This window comes from Pipra filicauda, unplaced genomic scaffold (assembly GCF_003945595.2).
Source record: "Pipra filicauda isolate LSUMZ 115617 unplaced genomic scaffold, ASM394559v2 scaffold11_size5308982_pilon, whole genome shotgun sequence".
In the NCBI taxonomy this organism is placed as follows: Eukaryota; Metazoa; Chordata; class Aves; order Passeriformes; family Pipridae; genus Pipra; species Pipra filicauda.
In genome coordinates, this window is record NW_024103652.1 from 1,973,281 (window position 1) to 1,994,003 (window position 20,723).

Sequence of the window (20,723 nt, forward strand, 5' to 3'; positions counted from 1 at the left end):
CCTGTCACAACATCCAGTCTGAAATTACTATCTAAATGAAGTAACCAGAAGCATCATATGCCTCTGACAACTGTAGTATTGATCATAACATCTTTTCCTTTTGCATAAAAGAAAAAAAAAAGGAAAAAATCCTGGGGAATTATACAAATCTAAGTCAGAAAGATTAGATTTTCCTACATTTTTAAAAGAAAATTCATTTTCCTCCAGAGGAGCACAGAGTTTACCAATATTGTTGGATAAAACCACCTGAAGAAGTCCTTTGTTCCAAGTGACATTTTCCCCTTCAAGCTTAACATAAAATTGTGTCTAGTTGAAGTCAGAGATTTTAATCCTCTGAGAAGAAACTACAGCTCTATAAGCATGTTATAAAATAAACTCAAATTCTAAGTATAAAATAGACAGATGCTCACCAACCTTTTGTTTTGTCTTCTCCAGTTTAGATTTCAGTTTTCTTCCTCTTTTGCCTGTCCAGCCAGTCACAAATTCTGATCCTGCAACGTATTTTTTAGAAAAGTCGCATTTTCTCATAGATATGAAAAGCAACAAATAAAAAAACTACCTCATATACACTTGCTCCTACCTGCACATAACACATACCTACATACTTACCCAAAGAAGTTTCAGCTGTAAATGAATGCTTTGTTCCTCTGTTCGATTCAAACACAAAGCCTGGCAGATCTTCCTTCAGTATTGTAGCTTGTTGACCATCAGAATTGTGAATAGCAATTTCTCCTTCTTTTAAACAAGTGAGTGACCAGTTTCCTACAGTAAGTTTAGTTGGCCCTGGTGTTGATAAAATTGGCTGGCTTGTGGTAGATGGTTTTACTTGGCTTCGAGCTCTCTGCAACTTCTCAAGGAACTCACTCCTACTTTCTATTTAAAAAAGAAACAAACATTTTTTTTCCTTCCAACAACTGATTCCACCATTGTATCTTAGTTTGTGGGGTTTTTTTTGGCAAGAGCAAAACAACTGAGTACATTCAATGCAAAATTAAGTTTGAAATTAAGGGTCTTAAAGTGTTCTAAATGTCTTCCCAGTGTACTTCTGCACATCAGCAGTGATTTATTCCACAATCACATGAAAGCTGCAATGTAACAATGAAACTCTTTCTGAAAGGTGCTATTCACAAATGTATTAATTCATCATTACAATTATAATAGGAAGATCAATGAAATCCATGATAAACTTTTAGTCTTGAAAAAATTAATCTCGTTACGGCCAGCATGATTTACTCTCAAAAGTGAGTTTTCAGAAAGAGGAAATTAAATGAATCTTCCAACAGGAAAACAGCAATCAGCTTCGTAGCTTAGAGCAACTGGAGAAAATATGCTGAAGCCCTAACAAAAAAGAAAAAAAATTCACAAAACTTTACCTAGTCCAACAGTCAACATGTACTAAAAGCAAATTTGAGCTATTTGCTCAGATGAAGTGTCATAAAATTTTTTCATAAAGTATACTAAAACTTTTATTTCATTTCATTTGGAGAACCTCAGAGAAACTTAGAATGCCACAATTATGCTACTTAATACAGTGACATTACATTAATTCAACTTCTGATGTAGATTTTTTTTTTTTTTTAGTAATCACAAAACTGTTAAGGATCTCTATCTCTGAGAAAAACAAAAAAAATTACACCAAACAGCACCACATGATACTTAATTAGAAGCCAATATTTAGAGAAATTTAATAGACTGCAAACACAATCATGTTCTACTTTTAGGGCAGGCTGGCAATCTAGCCCAAAATTATTCCAAAAAACTATCTCAGATTTAATTAAAATATAAAAATATATTTTAGTAATTACAAGGCTGAGTTCATAATTTAAAAGATAAAAATTACATTTAAAATAAAAATGCAAACACCTCAGTAATGTAAAATTATATCTCAACTTCACAGTTAACACGTACCCTCGATTTCAGCATATTGATTTGATAAATACAACCTTTGTAGTCCATACACTTGTAAAAATTGCTGTTTTCCTTTTGCTGCATTGACAAGCTCTAGGTTTTTTAAATCTGCTGGTTTTTTTTTTCTTTTATAACACAGAAGTAAATCATCTCTGTGCAAAAATAAATATGCACTGAAGGCATAACATTATTGCTTAAATTTCATAACATATAGAGAGAAGACTTATAAAAATAACTTTGAGATTTTATATGCAAAATGAAAATTCTGTTAATTAAACAGTTTCAAATTTCCATAATTACACTTTAATAAATTTATTATATAGCATGCTGCACTGCAAGTACTATGTTTATACACAGTTGGGAATAATTTCAGGTTCCTTTGGACAGAATTTTGAGTCACACTTAGAGCTTCAGAATTACCATTAAATTTCAGCTTTTGCATTGAAGTTTTATTTTTTCTAAAAATTCAAACAAAACAAGTATAGAGTTAATGTGGAGAGGGGTGAGTACAGACCTTCCAAAAATGTTCACACTATATATATTTCCCCACCCACCTCAACTTTCATCATGCAATACACACTAACAGATTTCACTACTCAACGCACTATATTCTTGCCAGTTGTGAAGATACTAAAAAGTATACCATGAGATTAATCAGTAATGACTTAGGACAGCAGAACATATAATACAGTTCAGGACTTAAAGATACTATCTGAGTCTATACTGTACTGTAGTCATTTTAGTTAATAAATATTAATTTCTTAAGTAAAAAAGGCTGCTGCACATGCTTAGAGCTCATGGTTAAAGTTCAGGCAAATGACGCTGCAACATCAGCACTCTTAGTAGAGGTCTATTTGACAAAATATTGCATGAAGCCTCATTTAATCCTAATTTTAGCTCCTTTCCCTCCGTAATATCTATGCTAAGTATCTTGTCAAAAAACTTGGGATTTATTCAATCTTTTTTAAAAGACTGATTTAAAGAGGTATCTTCTTAAATTCTCAATCTGACTTCTTTTAGGTTCTCTTCACTCCAAATTTATCTGAGGTGTCCCCACTCCACTCATCTTGTACAGATATGGTAAAGTCTCAGCCCCTTGCCCACACCATTTGGAAGGAAAAAAAAAGTTGGCATGCGGGGGCTAAGAGAATCTAAAACATTATCCTCGTGGATCTTGTTAAAATTGTATTGTGTGATAAAGTAGTATCTCAACCCAGGAATTGTTTACCTCTTAAGGTATTATCCTTATCAAAAAGAATGCAAAGATACATTTTCTGACCAAAAAAAAAAATAATCTATAAGTGGTTTCCAGTTGCATTATAATCAAAACCACACTATATTGTATTTTGTCTCCTTGCACCAAAATCGATGCATAAAGTCATTAACACTTTATTTTCATCCTGAATCATAATATGTTCTGTTATTTCACTCCATGGCTTGTTGAAAACATAATAATATTGCAAAGCATTTTATGTCTGCAGGTTCATAAATGCATGAACTGCAAAAAACATGAAACAACACAAGGAAGGTTGTTTCCACATCCAGAACAAGTTGTGTATTCTGTACAGAAAATTAGAACCGGCTGTGCATTGCCAGTGCATAAGGTCTGTTCCCTTATCCTCTCTCCAGCAGACAATTAAGACATTGTAATTTGTTTCCCAATCTTGATGAGAAACGTTCCATTACTTTGTCTTCAAACACATGCAATTCCATTCTGCTAGCTAGAAGCAAACAACGAATCACCATTTCAACCTGCTTTTCCTGGGATGGCCACTACAAAGTGCTTTTAATGACTGGGGTGAAAAAAATTAGGTACGCATGGAGAAGAATTAAAACAAAAAGTTAATACGCTTTTACTGGCAAGATGTTTACTTAACACAATTCACCAAGGAAGTCAAGTTATGGTCACATGCTATCTGATAAAAAGCATCACAATTAACTGACCACCTTCCACCTGTTTATATCCTTTACTATTTAGCAAGCCAATTCCTGCAAAACAAAATAGCTCAAATCAAATGATATAAACAAATATAACCATCTCAAAACTTAACCCAGATTTGATTGGTAAAAAAATTACCTGAACTATCAGATCCTCCTTCAGGGCTCCCACTGGAATACATTGTGGCCAGCTTGCCATCCAAGATAAATCTGAACCATCCATTACTACCATTAGATAGCTCCAGGGCTGCAGCATCACTCCAAATATACAGGCAGTCCCTTCCCCTAATGATTGACCAGTCTCTCCAGTGGTACGGTTTACCCTGTTGCAGTTCTTTAGCATCCTCCTGTGGTTCATCCTCCTGTAATAAATTTGTATTTATCAACGACAACAAACAAACAAAAACACCCAATCCATTAAAAAAATGCAAAAAAACCCCAAACCAACAGAAAACCAACACAAAAACATAGACATCTTTAAAAGACTTTAAGAGAAGAATTACTCAAACCAAAGTACAGGAACTGTACTATTTCTGTCTGTAAAACTGTACTATTTCTGTCTGTATCCTTAAAAGTATTCTTTAAAACAATAAGATACTTCTTAGGAAGTTTCCTGTCACATACAGCTTTATCTACTCAACAGCAACAACAGTCTGTTGACTGTGACATCCACTTCTGTTCAAAACTTGAATTGTGAGGAAAGAATCACAAAATGGTGGAAGTTGGCAGAGACCTCTGGAGGCCATCTAGTCCAAACCCCTGCTCAGGCAGGGACACATAGGACCAGTTGCTCAGAACCATGTCCAGATGACTTTTTAACATCTAAACACTTAAAAAACCAGCAACCCAAAAAACCACCAAACAACCCAAAACCCACAGTAAAAGAGCTTAACTATACACTTAAGGTTTAACTATAAATTTAATTGAATTGATAACAGAAGAGGTCTGTGATCCATTCAGCTCTTTTGAGTGGCAAAAAGACTGCTGGAAATTGACAAATAACTTCGATATACACTTATGACTTTCATTAAGCAAACAACTATTTTCTTTTTTATACGTTTAATATATCCCGTAACAATATTTAAAACATCTGCAATTATTTGGCGAATAAACTTCTGACACGAATACACTTCAGGAAGGATTCATTTCATTTAGCAGTCACTTTCAAAATACTAGGAAAAAATCAAGTATCAATCAACTTGACCATAAATAAATATGGATAGGAAAACTCAGCAGATAATAATGTGCTAACGGAAAATGAAGGTAGAGACAAAAACAACAAAAGCAATTAAAACAAGGGGCATACCATAAGCATGAATTTAATATCCTAACTACCTTGCCCTGGACATTCTCATAACAGTGAAAATTTTATCAGAAGTGTTGATTTTAGAGTAACAAATAAAGCTATCAATTCCATACACTTACCTTCTCAGGTTTAGACTCCTCTTCATTTTCATCATCAGATGATGGCCCCGCCAAAGTTGACACTTTACTAATTACACCAAGTCTAGCCAGTTGGTCTAGAAAAAGATCACCACCTTTATCCACTAAATCCCTTATGATTTGCAAGGCTAACAAATGGCCATCATCATCATCCTGTAATACATTGGGATGAAAAGAAAATAACAATTACTTGAAGATATCCTTACATGCTGAACTTCACATATGGTCACAGATGGATGGTATAAAAGTTTTAGGGTTAGTTGTTAACAACTACATGGAATCAACGAATATAACCCCCTTTTTTGCACTGTCTTCCTACCTCTTGATCAAGCACTGTAGCTGTTATCTCAACCAGTATTGTGGGCAGATTGTGGCCAGCATCAGAGTCACAAACCTCTTTCAGCAGTGCCTCAGAACAAAAATGTATCATTTTTCTAATGAGGGCAAGACTTGCTTTCCTTTAAGAGATCATAGAAAAAAAAGGTTCTAACAATGATAAAACAAGCAGTAATCAAATCAACAAAAAAGTTCAAGATAAAACTACTTTTGTACTACATTTACACATTCTTTAGAAACAAAAAAAAACCTGGTTTCAGCTTGTTATTGGAACCAAAATTAGTTATTGTTAATAAGTCCTAGATTATCTCTAAGAATAATGTACCTCTGATCTTTTTGGATTGTACAGTGCTATCAGTCTAAGGTATTTTAATCTCCTCAACCCTTTGCTAAGTAAACCTATTCTACATTTTGTCTTTATCCACTCTTAGTGCTGGCAATTCACTTCTGCACAATTTATCCCCCTCACAGGTATCCAGCCTTTTGTTTTAGTCATATATTTCCCATGTTTTAAGACCCCTATAGTTTTAAAGTCTAAAATTACTATTAATCATGCAGCTCTCCATACTAAAAACCATAATTAATGTGAAAGCCAATCACTCCCATAGGGTAGAGACAAATTTTTTATTTGACTGACTTTTAAAAACATAATTTATCTGATTCATAAACTAAACTTTAAACTAGAGAGCCAACTACTTCTTTCCACAATCTGCAACAACAGTTAATCATACATAGATTGTTAACATAGTTTCTTATTTCATTCACTTCAAAGGACCTAGTTTAAGCTTTCTATCATCAGCTCACATTGAGTCTCTCTCCGCTAGAGGCCCTTTTTATCTTGCATTTTCACCCATCAAAGTACCTATAAACACTGGGACCATAAGTAAGTGATTGGAATAAACGTCATATTTGTAGGTTGAGCAGTTATGGTCAGATGCAATTTTTCACATCCACTATGCCACCCACAGCATTCCTTTTCTAAGTAGTAAATTAGATTACCCTCTTGTAATTCTCTCAGTAAGAAGCATTTTCTGCAGTTGATAAGCTGTTAGTCTTCTAAAACAGCTTTTTCCAGTCTTGATGATTTTCCAATGAATGTATCTTGATATCAATTCATTAGTTTTCCTCTACTAAATTACTACTTTCATTACAGTGGCTACAAAGAGCTGTAACCAAACCACGCATGCAGTGCATACAATGTACTTTATGAACATAGTATTCTTTCATCATGCTACTATAGTCAAGAGTATGCTTTGCTCTCCCACTTCTGACTAACCATATTTTTTCCAAGACATCACTTCCCCAGAAAGGAAAAAATGCTACTTAAAACACTAAGTAAAAATCAGTCATGCGACATTTTTCACACAACCACTTCTATTCAAAAAGAAATATGATTGTTACTTGCATTACTTAAACTTTTAGATCCACCTTGGCTTTTTTAAGATTGTATTAATACTGTCGCAGTAGACAATTTCTTACCTTATTGAAGGCAACATAGTTTGTTGAAATGTTTGTGCAAACACAGGCAATAGCCTTTTCAAGTATATGGGTGCCATTTCTGGATCTCCTTTGGGTTCATTACATTCTTCCTCATCCTTGTTTGCATCTTTCTTTTTCTTCTCATCCCCTTTGTTAACAGGACACATCCAATCCCCTGGAAAATATTTTTCCCCAAAACATTCAGTGGCAAAAATCAACAAACCAAACAAAAAGCCCTTTAAATAAACATACAGGTTTTCTTTAAAACACCAAAGTACCTGAACAGGAATATGCACCCCAAGAAATATAAAATTTACACGTGCACAACTTCCTGAATGAAACTATTTGATAGCATGTATCACCTGTGGCATCTAAGAAACATCAGATAAAGTGCTGTTTTCTCATGTACAAAGGAAGGATGCCAGAGAAGCTACCAAGGCTGACACCTTTGAATCCACAGGAAAATCCCAGTCTAGCCCCATTCCACAGCTGAAGAGCAGGACCACTGGCAGTGCTCGTGGCCGGTCAGTCATTTCTTCAGTAATTCCCCCTCCCTTAAGAACACCTAAAATGCTGAAGTTTTTATACAGACTTTACAGGTTAAGGAAGGTTGGTCACAAAATATTTTTTTTTAAATAACCTTAATAGAGTAAAATTCTAATAACTGCCATTTTTAACATGTATCAGCATTTCTATTACAGCGAGGGTATGGAAATAAAACCTGCACTCACCTGGAGACTGAAGAATAGCTACTACTTCACTGTGTCCCCTTTCACGAGCTTTGTCCAAAGGGGTTTTCCCATCTTCATCTCTCAAATCAGGGTTTGCACCATGTCGTAAGAGAGTCTGAAAACAAATATTTTTATGTATGAATAAAACATTAAGATTTCTTCTTCCAAAGCAACAAATGTGTTTTTTATACATCTTTCCTATACTCTTCTCATGCTTGTAAGGCAAAGTTGAAGCATTCCGTGCTTTTGATATTTGTAAAGCTAATATAAAACTACTTTTATTCTTTAGTGCCCTATCGTGATGAAAAATCTGTGTTTTGATAAACATCATAAAGAACATGTAAATATTTGATCATGCATGTGTCCAATATATTGAAAACATTTTGTGCAGAATAAGATGAAAAGTCAATATGTAAGGCTTCCTAAGTGTCAGTTTAAATCATACCTTTGCTACCTGAGGTCTTCCAAAACATGCTGCATAATGTAATGAGGATGACCTCTGACCTCTGTTAACATCAGCACCCCTTTCACAGAGAAATTCTACCTGTTAAACCAGAAAAAGGAAAGTAGTTTTTTTTCTTTCTTCACATAGATAACATAACTTCTTAAGAGTCTATAAACCTAATTACCATTTCCTGAGTTCCAAAAGCTGAGGCCCAGTTTAAAAGAGTTTGTCCTACATCATCCATAAAATTTACTTCAAAAGCTGAAAGATACAATTAAATAAATAGTTAAAGTTCCCAGAACTATAAACTAAACTTCAACACTGTTCTTTAAATAAAAAGCAGAATAAAAAGCAGGTCTTAAAAAAATTAAGCATCCTCGATAATTCTAGAGAAGCATTTATGCCCTTAATTCCTATAAAAAAAGGTGGCATAAGAATTATACTAACAGGACCTGTTAAGTATTTAACAAAATAAATGAACTTGTATATGAAGATTTTCAGTGTACTAAGTAAGCATTTGTTGTAACACCATAGATTATACGAAAACCAAAAGATAAAGCAAGCATCTCATTTTCTTTATCAGAGTATTTTTTGCTTACCTCCTGTGTCAATAGCATCTATCAGTGCATCAGTATCCTTACTGCGGATGCAATCTATTAGCTGCCGATGAGAACGTTCCCCAGAACTATCCAGTCTTCGCAGTCCTGGGATTCTGCCTGTAGATCCAGCACTGGATTTTGGCAGGGCTTTTCTCCCTTCGAACAGTAGCACCAAAAGAAGATCTACTAACCGCATGGTATCCAGCACACATCTCTCATCACCCTGCAACGCACTTTCTATAGAATCTGGAAGTTCAGATCTTAGAAGATCCTGGAAATAATTAAAAGTCTGAACAATAAAAAATATACAGGGCTTTAGAAGATACTATCAGAATTGGGTTTCATTTCCATATGAAATGTTTCCTTTTTTTCCCTCTTTATAAATAAATAAATGGGCATGTGTGTGTGCATGTGTACCTATACAAATAAAACTTATAAATATATAAAACAGCAACATAAATCTTGCATACATTAATGTACACAGAGGGAAAAGCCCTATGAGAACAAAAAGCTGTAGCATAAAAGGATTTCTTACATGTGTTACTACTGGAGAGCCTCTACACAGGGTTGACAACAGGCTTACAATAGTTGACACCTGATTACTTAATTTAGAGTCTGCAGCTGTTGGTGGTGCACCAGCACTACTCCGTCCAGGTTTGCAAGCTGAAGATGGTCCTGATGCTGTCCCACCCGCGGCTGCCATGCGAGAGAGCAACTCCTCAGTTAATCCGTGCTTAGCTAATGGGGCTGGGTCAACCCCGCGCCGTGTGAATCTGTCAGCTAAGGAAGCAAAGCATCTCAGAGCTCCATCCGAAACCTAAGGAAGAAGTGCAAGAGAAATTATGAAATATCTCTTACTGAAGAGGAGAAGATGCTAAGGGGATATCTGCAAGAATACAGGACATATAGAAGAACTTGATTTCCCCAGGTTCCCTTCAAAGTCAGTGAAAGGAGGAAACAGGCTTTTCAAGACAGAAACTCAGAGATGGAACCCAACAGTGCTCTGAACTGCTCACTGAAGGACCGTACTGTTCCTGCATTTCTTCCCCTCCTTTTCTCTGTTGATGATACATAAAAGTCAAGGAAACTATTTCTGAAGTTCACCGTTATGAGCATTTCTTCAACTGTGTGATTTGGGGTTTTGCTCAATCTAGAAAAACACATTTAGTAATGAAATTGCCAAATAAATACATATTGGAAGCACTTCTCGAAACGTTTTTAGTTATAGATCTTGTTGTTACAGCTATTTATAATCCCCACTAGCAACTGTCCATTCTGACCATACAGTTTGAAAAAGAACCAATACCAACTCACAGCTGGGTATTGAAAGAGCATACTTAACCTATTGGTTCTTCTGATGCTAGAAACTGTTAAAGTAGCCTTCCAATAACAAAAATCAAATACACAACAAAAAAAACCCAAACCACCAAGAAAACGCTCTGTGAGGACTTACTTCCTAGGTTTCATACATTTACCGAATTTGAAATTTGTTTCTCAAAGAATAATAAAGATAAAAATTTCCTTGCAGTTTTATCTTCTATATTTACAGAACACCAAATATTCCAATATGTTATATTTTTACATTTATAATTAACATTCTGCTAATATTACAATGTTATAATAATTTGGTTCTTTCTATCAAAAGAAATGCTATCAAATAAGCCATTAAATGATGCACTGACTTAGAACTCCCAAAGTATTTAAATTGACAGTGAAGCTTGATAGTTAAAGTTGTATTTAAAGGTCTAGGTATTTCTCTTGAGCACAAGAAATTTTTCAATTGGACCAAGCCTAAAAATAGGACAAACTGGGAAAAGCAAATTTTAGGTAACTCAAGATTGCCCACTGAGCACCTGATCCAAGGACATGCAAGCACTTCTGTGACAATAAAATGCAAATTCCCAAATTTAGGTTTGTCACTAAAGGGGGAAAAAAAAAAACACAACACAAAAAAAACTCCCAAAAAAGCAAACAATGACACTGTGGAAATAAGGCTTACTGATGATCCTTTTAACAATTCAGCAAAAAGTACTGCTGGCCAACTGCCCAGGAAAGCAGCCAACATCTTTTCATGTCAACATTGAAAAGAAAGGAAGGCTTTCCCTTTCTCTCTCTCATCTGTGCACTACAAGGGTCTCCATCTTTCAGATCAGGTTTGCATAAGAATACCAAGATAAGCTGCTTCAGGCACATTTGCCTTCAAAGATCTGTAGTAGCAAACCAGACTGATGTCAAGAAACAGTAAAAAAAAAAAAAAACCACAATACCTATTCTCTATCAAACTCTAAATTACTACAGTTCTTACTCCCTAAAATGTCAACTCATAGCGCAGTCCATTTTCAAAATGATTGTCAGCTATCACATAACAAGAGCTTAAAGACAGTTGCTCAGCAACACACAGAACACGATCAGAGTAGTAGCCAGACTTCATGAAGACAAAATTTTAAATCTCCATTAAGTTTGCAAACTTCTGGCACAGCCTGTGCATGCCAAATATTCTGATTTATCAGTACTCTTTTGCAAGGGACATTTTTCTTTAACTTGTGATGGTCACTGCTCATGTCTTCTGGCATTTTGCTCTAGTTCTTTGACGGTACAGATAAACAATTCCATCAACCCTTATGTAATTTGTATACACTTTCTGGATCTTTACCATAACAGTTGTCAGAAATACACAAGAAAGGTTCACCTATTTAACACACCGCATTAGTGCCATCGGGTTACAAAGCAAAAGTGTACTGTGGAAACTATTTACATTTCTTCTCCCACATTGCAAGTTTAGCAGAAAGGTTAAAAAAAAGTTACAGATAAGCTGTTCTTGGGGCCACATTCATCTGGTCTGAACTTCTCCCTCAAGTTGTGTTACTAACTGGCAGCCCACGCAAAAAGTGACCAAACCCAAGAGCGTAAAAGGATGAGGTGGGGAGCAACAAAACTTTATAAGGGACATTACTGGACAAATCCATAATACACATCAACATCCATTGTAATCCTGAAGCTTGTTTCATGCATAAGACATTTCTGAAGGATACCAGCACAGATTTACTTATTATCTGGGTTACTCCAGTCTTAAGCCCACTTATCTTTAAGCTTAATTGCTAAACAGCTAAATTGATCTGAACTCTCATTCACATCTCCAACAGCCCCAGCAACTGCTTTTTTCAAACACCTTATAAACTGGAAACAGTTTATTGCTTCTCTTAGTCTGGGCAAAAGAAAAATGAACCAAATTGACTTTTGTCTCTTACTTATGCCAAACTTACTAGTGATTGAAGTGCAGTCATAGAACAATAATTACTTTAGAAAGTATCTCAAAATGCACTGAAAAAAGTTACAAGATATTTTTCAATAAAGTTTTCAGAGGCTAAATAAGATTATATTCAAACAATAGTGCTTGGAGTCAAACATTAAGCAGTATTTTTATCCTCTTATCATAACTACTATAAAGGAAACTATCGTAATATCCATATATAACAACTTCTATGTAGACATACAGTTGGGGAGGCTAAAAAAGTTACCTAGTCATCTATTTATTAAACATAATGAAAGTTAAATTCACAGCACATTGAGCCAACATTACCTGATGGTCTTCATGTTTTAATAAACTAGACAGAGATTCCACACAGATCTCTAATGAAGAATCCTGAGGTTCCATTTTGCCACAGAGTCTGGATACTACAGCCATAGCTGAATGCAAAGTATCTTTATGAACAAGGTGTCCACTGTCACGAATGAACGTCAGAACACAATTCAACCCTCCGGCTTCAAACACAGCTCCTGACTCACGTGTACAGATTAATTCTAACACCTAGGACAAAATTAAATTTAATTTGAATGAAGCATACAGAAAAAGTCAGTTATTTATATCCTAGTCAGATGTTTATATCCATATACAGAACTGGTTAAGAAAATGAAACAACAGGAAAAAATAAAAACTCCTTTCTTCCTCAACACCCAGAAGCAGCCAAAGTCTCCAATACTCTAGTAGTTAGTAGTTAGAGCTTTCTTCAAAAATACAGGAGTGAATACAAGAACATCCCCCAATGGCATGGTCATAACAGGTGTTCATGAAGACAGATAACAGTATCTTATCCTGGGAGAATTAAATCTCGGGATAACACACAACTAAGAGGTTTGAAACTTCTAAGAGCACCATTACTCCAGTGATGCACTTCCAAGTAGACTGAACTAGTAAATGGGAAATAGATGCATAAATTCTGATGCCATGGTAATCAAGGACTACAACAAGCTACCACATAGCCATGAGTTATGCTTTAAATTAGAGATTTTAAGGGTCTTGTAAATTTTTCTGAAAACTTCACAAGGGTGCAGGGAAGCTGTGTCTAGTGTTACTGAAGAGGAAGCAGACAATTTTTTTGCAACAGGTAATTAATCTGAACCTGGAGCCATTCTTCATTCCCTTTTTAGCACAGAAGTAGCTCTTAGCATTCTAGTCATATAAGATAAACAGGAAAACCTTCTTCTAATATTTTGTTTCTTTTTCAATACATCCAGTTTCTTCTAAAAAACAAGGTTCTTAAGTATACGTACCTTCACACACTGCTCAGCCAAATCTCTGCTCGTTCTGTTGTTAAGTTCAACAACTACTAAACGATTACAAAGTGCCTTGATAGCTCCATCCACTCCCACAATCCTACGGGTGCATTCAGCCGATACATCCAGATAATACGTTATGGCACGAGCTGTTACTTCCAGTACATTGTCTGGAGCACTTTCATCGAGAAAAATTTTGCACAGTGCTGGCAAAAAAGTTCGAGGAGGGCATCTGCAGGAATAAAAACAGAACTCATTATCACATTGTGCCAGTTTCTCTACATTATGTAATTTCATACAGTCTCACATCAGCACATTAGTGCTTTCCATGCACACATGATTTGCTCAACTAGCTTATAGTTGGTTCAGAGCATTCCTTTAGAACACTACATCTCACACATGAAAATTCATATTGGTAATCTGAAAAGATGTTGTATTAGAGGAAGAAGCCAGCAGAAAAAAATATTCTTGAAATTTTACAATCATACAGGAAAAATATATCATCTTGGGAATTTATTTTAGGAATTAACCTCACATCACCAAACAGGATGTATTTTTTCTTTAACAGAGCTTCAAGGTTCATGATGATTAATAGCTACTTGAAATTTTATGTTTATACAAAGACTAAAGATTTTGGTTTTGCTAAACAATTTAATTCTGAGTGGTCCTTCTTCTCTATGTTATTTCCCTTGTCTTTTTATCCTATTTCAGTCTCCTTCCCCACCCCTGCCTCATTTTTTTCCCCTTAATCATACTGAGAACATATTTAATTAATTTAGCTTGTTTCTATTGCATTTTCTCTCCATATGCATTGCCTTGGTAGCCTCTGCCTCTCCTTTTTACTGTGAGTCTGTATGTTGAATATCCCCACAACTTCAAAACAAAATAAGCAAGCTGCAAAGGTCCTTATTCTACCCTTCTGACACAACAGAATATAAACTGAAATAATTATTTTTCACAGCTGTGGTTAAGACTGATTTGGATCAAAAGTTCTAAGACACAGACCTATACTTTAACTCATTTTATCTTCCAATAGCATACTTACTTAACTATAAATAACAACATAATGATGGCTCGCTGCAGTGGTAAAAGACTTCCAAGGTGATGGTGGGGAATTAAGTGAAGGGGATATATGCTGTGACAGTAGTCAAAATAACTGATACCTCAACCCTAGATGCAGTAGACCAGACTAAATCTACAAGAAGCAAATAGTGCAACTTTTCCTTCAAGTAAGGCTTTGGTCTTCAAATGACAGCCTAAAACTTTTCTAAATCCAAAGCAGAAAGAATAACATGTTTTTTGGTCTGGAAGACAGGTGAAGTACTTGTTGATGAATCATTCTGAAGACTCAGAGGTCATTCAGTATCCCATCTGGTATGCAATGACTCATAAAAGGGACTAAATCCTGGGACAGCAAAATGCTAATAGTTTCCTTGAAGATCTGACCATGCTTTATGAAGTAATTAATAATACTGCCTGACAAATAAGTATATTACCCAATGATCCTTAATGACCAAAGAATAAGTGAAGCTTCAGTAAAGTCAAATCATGTAAGTAAAACTTGTATTAGCTTATCCAGCCCATACTGTCTGTTGTTCTTAAAAAATCTGCTACTTAACTGTACATCTTTAAGAAAACTTTATACAGTAAATTGTCATTTTTCAGGCATTACCCACTGGGGGAAAAAAGTCTCAAATTTGTACTCATTATTAGACAACTATCATACAATGACACAAGAAGCATATCAGCACATAAAATTTAAAGTGAACAATGCTATCTGTTTAAGTGTTGGTGTTGGATCTTTTATATTGAATTTTATGCAACCCCAACAAAACACTAAAACACTGCTATGAACAGTGTTCTTCTAACACTACATTGCAAGAAAAGAAAAATCCAATACACAAATCTTAAAAAGCCCCAGACAAACCAAACTCACACATGTATAACCAGGTGAAAAGTAGGGAGCTCTACTGTCTCCATTTTAATTCTAGTAAGAGTACTAAAACATTCCTCTTAGATGGCCAAAGACAGCAGCAGAGAGTCCAAAGCCATACTTAGTAAATCTAAAAATTACATTTTTTTCCCTGTGATTTAACAGTTTATAAAGAGACACAGTTCAAAGGGAAGTTGGCTGTATTTTTTGAAAATGGAAATTTAAAAATTTGGAAGAAATTTCCTATCCACCAGAGCCAATTACCCAGCAGACGTAGCAAAAATACGAAGTTATAAGACCAGTTCATTTATATTGAATTCTTTGTCAGCACACAAATGCCACTGCACTGTATCAGCAGTGCTCCTCTTATAACAGCACAGCTCTCTAGCAAAAACATAAGGGTTTGGGTTTTTTTAAAATTTCTTTTCTTTTTTTTGCCAGAACCTCTAGCTACATTTATCAGATACCACACTTTTTTCAATCAGGAGGTAAATAACAACCTCCACTTGCTGTCAGGACATGTGTTTTCTGACTTGGAGGAATGATTTCCAGTCCTCCAATAAGGAAACCAAGTTTTATCACAAGGTTTCAGGAAGAAACTGTAGATTTGTCACACATTTAACCTGTGGATATTGCTCAATTCTCAAAATAAAAAGCCACCCAGACTTAGCTAATTTTGTAGACTACAGTAATGCACATTGAATTCCTATAAAAGCAGCAATATTAAGAACTTCACTTGTTCTGAAAAAAACATTCATTGTTTCTGAAAACAGCAACTGATTTAATTTTAACAAGACCTTCCAGGGAAAATTCTTTCAAGCTCCTTCAACCTCTACGTACTTGATGTTCATTTCTTGTAATAGTCTGTCTTTGGGGTTTTTTGTATATTTTGGGGGTTCCAGTTGTACTAACTAGAAAGGTAAGAGCTAGACTATACCATCTATAAGATTAACAGAAACATTTTATAAAGGACCTGTTCCATAAAGTTGTCATCCAGGTGTTTTAGGAATCTTCTAGCTCAGGTTTTATCAGCTGTGTGATGCTCTCAGTTAATTTCTGGCAAGTTGAAGTGCCCCATAAAGACAAGGGCAGTCGATTTGTAAGTGTCCCTTAGTTCCTCAAAGAATAATTCTTTGGTGTTATCATCCTGGCTGGGAGGTCTATAGCAGACTCCCACAATGACATCCACACTATTTGTTTGCCCCTTGAGTCTCACCCAGAGGCTCTTGATTGGTGCCATTGCCAAATGTGAGCTCCATAAATTCTAACCTTTCCACTACATACAGTGCCACTCCCCGTGGCCTGCCTCTGCCTATCCTTCCTGAAGAGCCTGTAACCATCCAACAGGGCACTCCAGTCACAGGTCTTATCCCAACAGGTTTCACTTATGTCAGTGCTGTCCAACCTCTGGGACTGGGCCAAAGCTTCGAGCTCCTCTTGTTTGTTCCTCATGCTGCATGCATTGGTGTAGAAACATCTTATTTCAGGCCAATACATTGCTATACTTTGTTCTCAGCAGCACAGTTCTTTAACATTTCAAACTTGCACTGGTATCAGCAGAAAAAAACAAGTTTGCTATGCCAGCCAAGCGTACAAGTTTTTCCACTATTCATAAATAACAGCTTTTCTGGACAGCTACAGACCTTTTATAATTCTATGAAAATACAACTATCGAGTTATATTTGTATGCAATTCTGAAATACATCTTCAAGAAGCCAGGTCCAAGCCCCTTCAGATAATCTTTCACTTTGTAGGTGTCAAGAGTTTGAGAAAAGACAAAAATAAATAATTTTCTAGAATTTAAACAGTATTCCTGATGTGCAGGTTGTTATAAATAAGATAAATTTCTCTTCTGAACTAAGCAAAACAATCCAGTAGCAGGAGCTTCCTGGGGACAAATGTAATTGACTGGCCTTCACAAGTACCACATAAATAAGAAGGTAGGAATGCATTCACACACATACCCTGCAAGTTTTAAATATTGTCCTCTTTCCACCTTAACTTATAGCAACTTTGTGGTCATTAGACACAAAGGATCGTGACTGAGCCTCAATCATTGCCAGCTCTGAACTTCTCACTGCATTGTCTTCTCAAACTATGGGTAAGATTGGAAAGACTACTGAAGGTCATTTAGTCCAACCCTGGGTCCCCACAGAGTACATTATGCAGGATTTTGGCCAGGTGTGTTTTTAATATTTCCAGTGACAAAGACTCCACAACTCTCTGGACAATCTGCTTCAGTGCTCAGTCACCTACACAGTAAAGTTCTTCCTTATGTTCAGGTGGAACTTCCTCTGGATCAGTTTTGGTCCACTGCCTCTTGTCCAAGCAATAGCTTGGCACCACCAAGAAGATCCTGGCTCCATCTTCTTGGTGCTTTCCCTTCAGGTACTCATAGACATTGATGAGGTCTCCTCTCAGTCTTCTCTTCTCCCAGCTACACAGGCCCAACTCCCCCAGCCTTTCCTCATAAGTGACATGCTCCGGTCCCCTAAATCATCCTCACAGCCCTTCACTGGACTCACTCCAGGAGCTCCATATCACAAAATAACTTTGACCTTGGTTCTGTAATAACTGAAGATACATTCTTTGCAAAAATATTTGGTCCAGGCATTAGAAGATTTGGTAGAATTAAGAGCAGCAGCTGAATGAAGAGACAGCAAATTTCCTACACGAGTAGACACATGACATGGACTGCTAGAATTATTATTATTGTAAACAGAAGGATTAATACAGATTAATATCTGCAACACAAAGCAAAAAAACAAACTGCAGTATTCTGTAATACAACATCGCTGTATTTATTTCACAGTGAAAACTACAAACTAGTGTTCCAGTAGTCAGCTACACAGGAGCTCTTGGAAGAGGCATATAGAATCACAGAATGGCCTGGGTTGAAAGGGGTCTTAAAGACCATCTAGTTCCAACCCTCCTGCTGTCACAAGGGACACCTTTCATTAGACCAGGTTGCTCAGAGCCTCATGCAATCTTGCCTTGAACACTTCCAAAGATGGGGCATGCACAACTTTTCTAGGCAACACTGTCCTGTCCCTACATACCTTTGTAAAAAATCCTTCTCCATCTTTCTGGTAGGCTCCCTTCAGGTACTGGTAGGCCCTAGTTAGGTCATCCCTAAAACATCTCTTTTCCATGCTGAACAAACCCAGTTCTCTCAGCCTTTCCTCACAGGAGAGGTGCTTCATCCCTCTCATCATCTTGGTGGCCCTGCTCTGGACTCGATCCAGCAGGTCCACATCCTTTCTGTGCTGAGAACCACAAAGCTGGATGCAGTACTCCAGGTGGGGTCTCACCAGAGTGGAGTAGAGGGGCAGAATCCTCTGCCTCGCCCAGCTGGACACACTGTTTTGGATGCAGCCCAGGATATGTTTGGCTTTCTGGGCTGCAAGTGCACATTGCCGGCTCATGTCCAGCCTCTCATCCACCAACACCCCCAAGCCTTCTCAGCAGGGCTGCTCTCGATCTCTTAATTTCCCAGCCTGTATTGATACCAGGGGTTGCCTCGAACCAGGTGCAGCACCGCCACTTGGTCTTGTTAAAACCTTAGAGAAGCCCATGGGCCCATTTCTCAAGCTTCTTCTGGTCCCTCTGGATGGCATCCCATCCTTCAGGTGTGTCAATGGCACCACTCAGCTTCGTGTCATCTGCAAACTTGCTAGGGGTGTAATCCAGTTTATGTCACTAATGAAGATATCAAATAACACTGGCCCCAATATGGACCCCAGAGGGACACCACTTGTCACTGATGTCCACTGGGACTCTGAACCATTGACCACTACCCTCTGAATGTGACCGTCCAACCAATTCCTTATTCATCCAACAGTCCACCCATCAAATCCACCTCTCTCCAATTTAGAGAGAAGGATGTTGGGAGGGACCGTGTGAAAGGCATTACAGAAGTTCAGATAAATGACATCTGTAGTCTTCCCTTCTCCACTGATGTAGCCACTCCATCATAGAAGGCCACTGGGTTGGTCAGGCAGGACTTGCTGTTGGTGAAGCCGTGCTGGCCATCTCGAATAACCTCCCTGTCCTCCATGTGCAGAGTTTCTAGGAGAATCTGTTCCATGGTCTTCCCATGCACAAAGATGAGGCTGAGAGGTCGGTAGTTCCTAAGGTCCTCCTTTCTACCCTTTTTCCAGTAACTTGGCACTTCATCTGACTGCCATGGCTTCTCAAATATCTTTGAGAGTGGCTTGGCAACTACAGAGAGGTTGTGGGGCTTCCCTCTCTGGAGATATACAAACTACACACACTATACAGATAAATTCAGATTCTTTTTTCCTGCTGAAGTCCACTCAGGCCTTATCAATCTCTACTGTTCCTGTCAACAAGAGACCAGAAAGGACCAGTTCCGTCATCCACACCATCTAGATCAATGGTTCAGCCTGTAATAGCAGAGAAGTTGGGCGTACAAACACATCCCCACTGCTCCAGCCATCATCTTCTCAAACAGGTGGCTAGAATAATTATAGCATAATTATTCATGCAGCTGTCATTTTGAAGGACTTCAGTCATTATGCTGTAGGTAACCTTTCTATCAACAACTGTATACAAACAAAAGTACACAGGTCAGCTTTACAGAGATCACCCTTTAATCCCCAAACCCACACTAAGCTATGACACGGGTCTCATGGTTGAAACTATGAGCACCTGCTATATATTGTCTCAGGGACAAGAACGTGCATCTGTGAGTAGTACCAGAAAAAGGTCTAGAAGGGGTAGGTGGGAACACCAGCCCACCATGAGAGATGGGATATAACATCATCACAGCCATATAGTAAATGCCTGTACACCCCTCCCTTCTGTTCACATAGCTCCAATGGGGGTTTCTGTGTGCTGGCACTTGACCACAAAAAAAAAAAAAAAAAAAAAAAAAAGGAAAAGTGTTGCCCTTACTCAGTGGACGATCTTTATGTTTCAAAATTGTGCAAATGGGCTTTCAGAGTAGTCCTTGAGTCTTCTCTCGATCCAGTCCCAAGAAAAGGCACTACAGCATTAAGCAAAGGCAGCACAGGGAAGAGAAATCCACTGCTGACCTGGAAGCAATTCTAGCAAACAGGTTCCAAGTAGGGCACTTTCTGAGGACCAGCCTCTCTTTTTAATGAAGCACCAAGCAAGCGAATACAGTCAACACCAGCAAGAAACAAAGAGTGAGTCAGACAAGTCATGTTACATATGCATTACTAATACACTATAATTCCAAGGTAAATCCTTAGTGGCTTCCTGAGTCAGGCCAAAATAGATCAAAGGGACCTAAAACTGCCTCAAATACTTGCTGTGGAAGATTAGGGCCCATTACTAATACAGACCTTAGTGTTGCTCCAACTAAGACTATG

General features: G+C 37.1%; 1 protein-coding gene across 7 annotated transcripts in view; it reads right to left on the minus strand.

Moving 5' to 3' along the window:
- Positions 1-20,723, minus strand: part of HECTD1 (HECT domain E3 ubiquitin protein ligase 1) — a 62,054-nt gene that overhangs the window by 30,198 nt on the left and 11,133 nt on the right. For 3 of the 7 annotated variants that reach the window (XM_039386404.1, XM_039386408.1, XM_027720282.2), the window contains exons 3-15: positions 13,431-13,665; positions 12,460-12,687; positions 9,415-9,696; positions 8,880-9,168; positions 8,465-8,541; positions 8,281-8,379; positions 7,836-7,950; positions 7,105-7,279; positions 5,609-5,747; positions 5,272-5,442; positions 3,986-4,208; positions 598-873; positions 415-491 (exon numbers count right to left, since the gene is read on the minus strand). In XM_039386404.1, coding sequence (XP_039242338.1) covers positions 415-491; positions 598-873; positions 3,986-4,208; positions 5,272-5,442; positions 5,609-5,747; positions 7,105-7,279; positions 7,836-7,950; positions 8,281-8,379; positions 8,465-8,541; positions 8,880-9,168; positions 9,415-9,696; positions 12,460-12,687; positions 13,431-13,665 — 2,386 coding nt within the window. The remainder of the gene's footprint in view (positions 1-414; positions 492-597; positions 874-3,985; positions 4,209-5,271; positions 5,443-5,608; positions 5,748-7,104; positions 7,280-7,835; positions 7,951-8,280; positions 8,380-8,464; positions 8,542-8,879; positions 9,169-9,414; positions 9,697-12,459; positions 12,688-13,430; positions 13,666-20,723) is intronic. The other 4 variants (XM_027720333.2, XM_027720291.2, XM_039386399.1 and 1 more) reach the window with 3 other exon arrangements.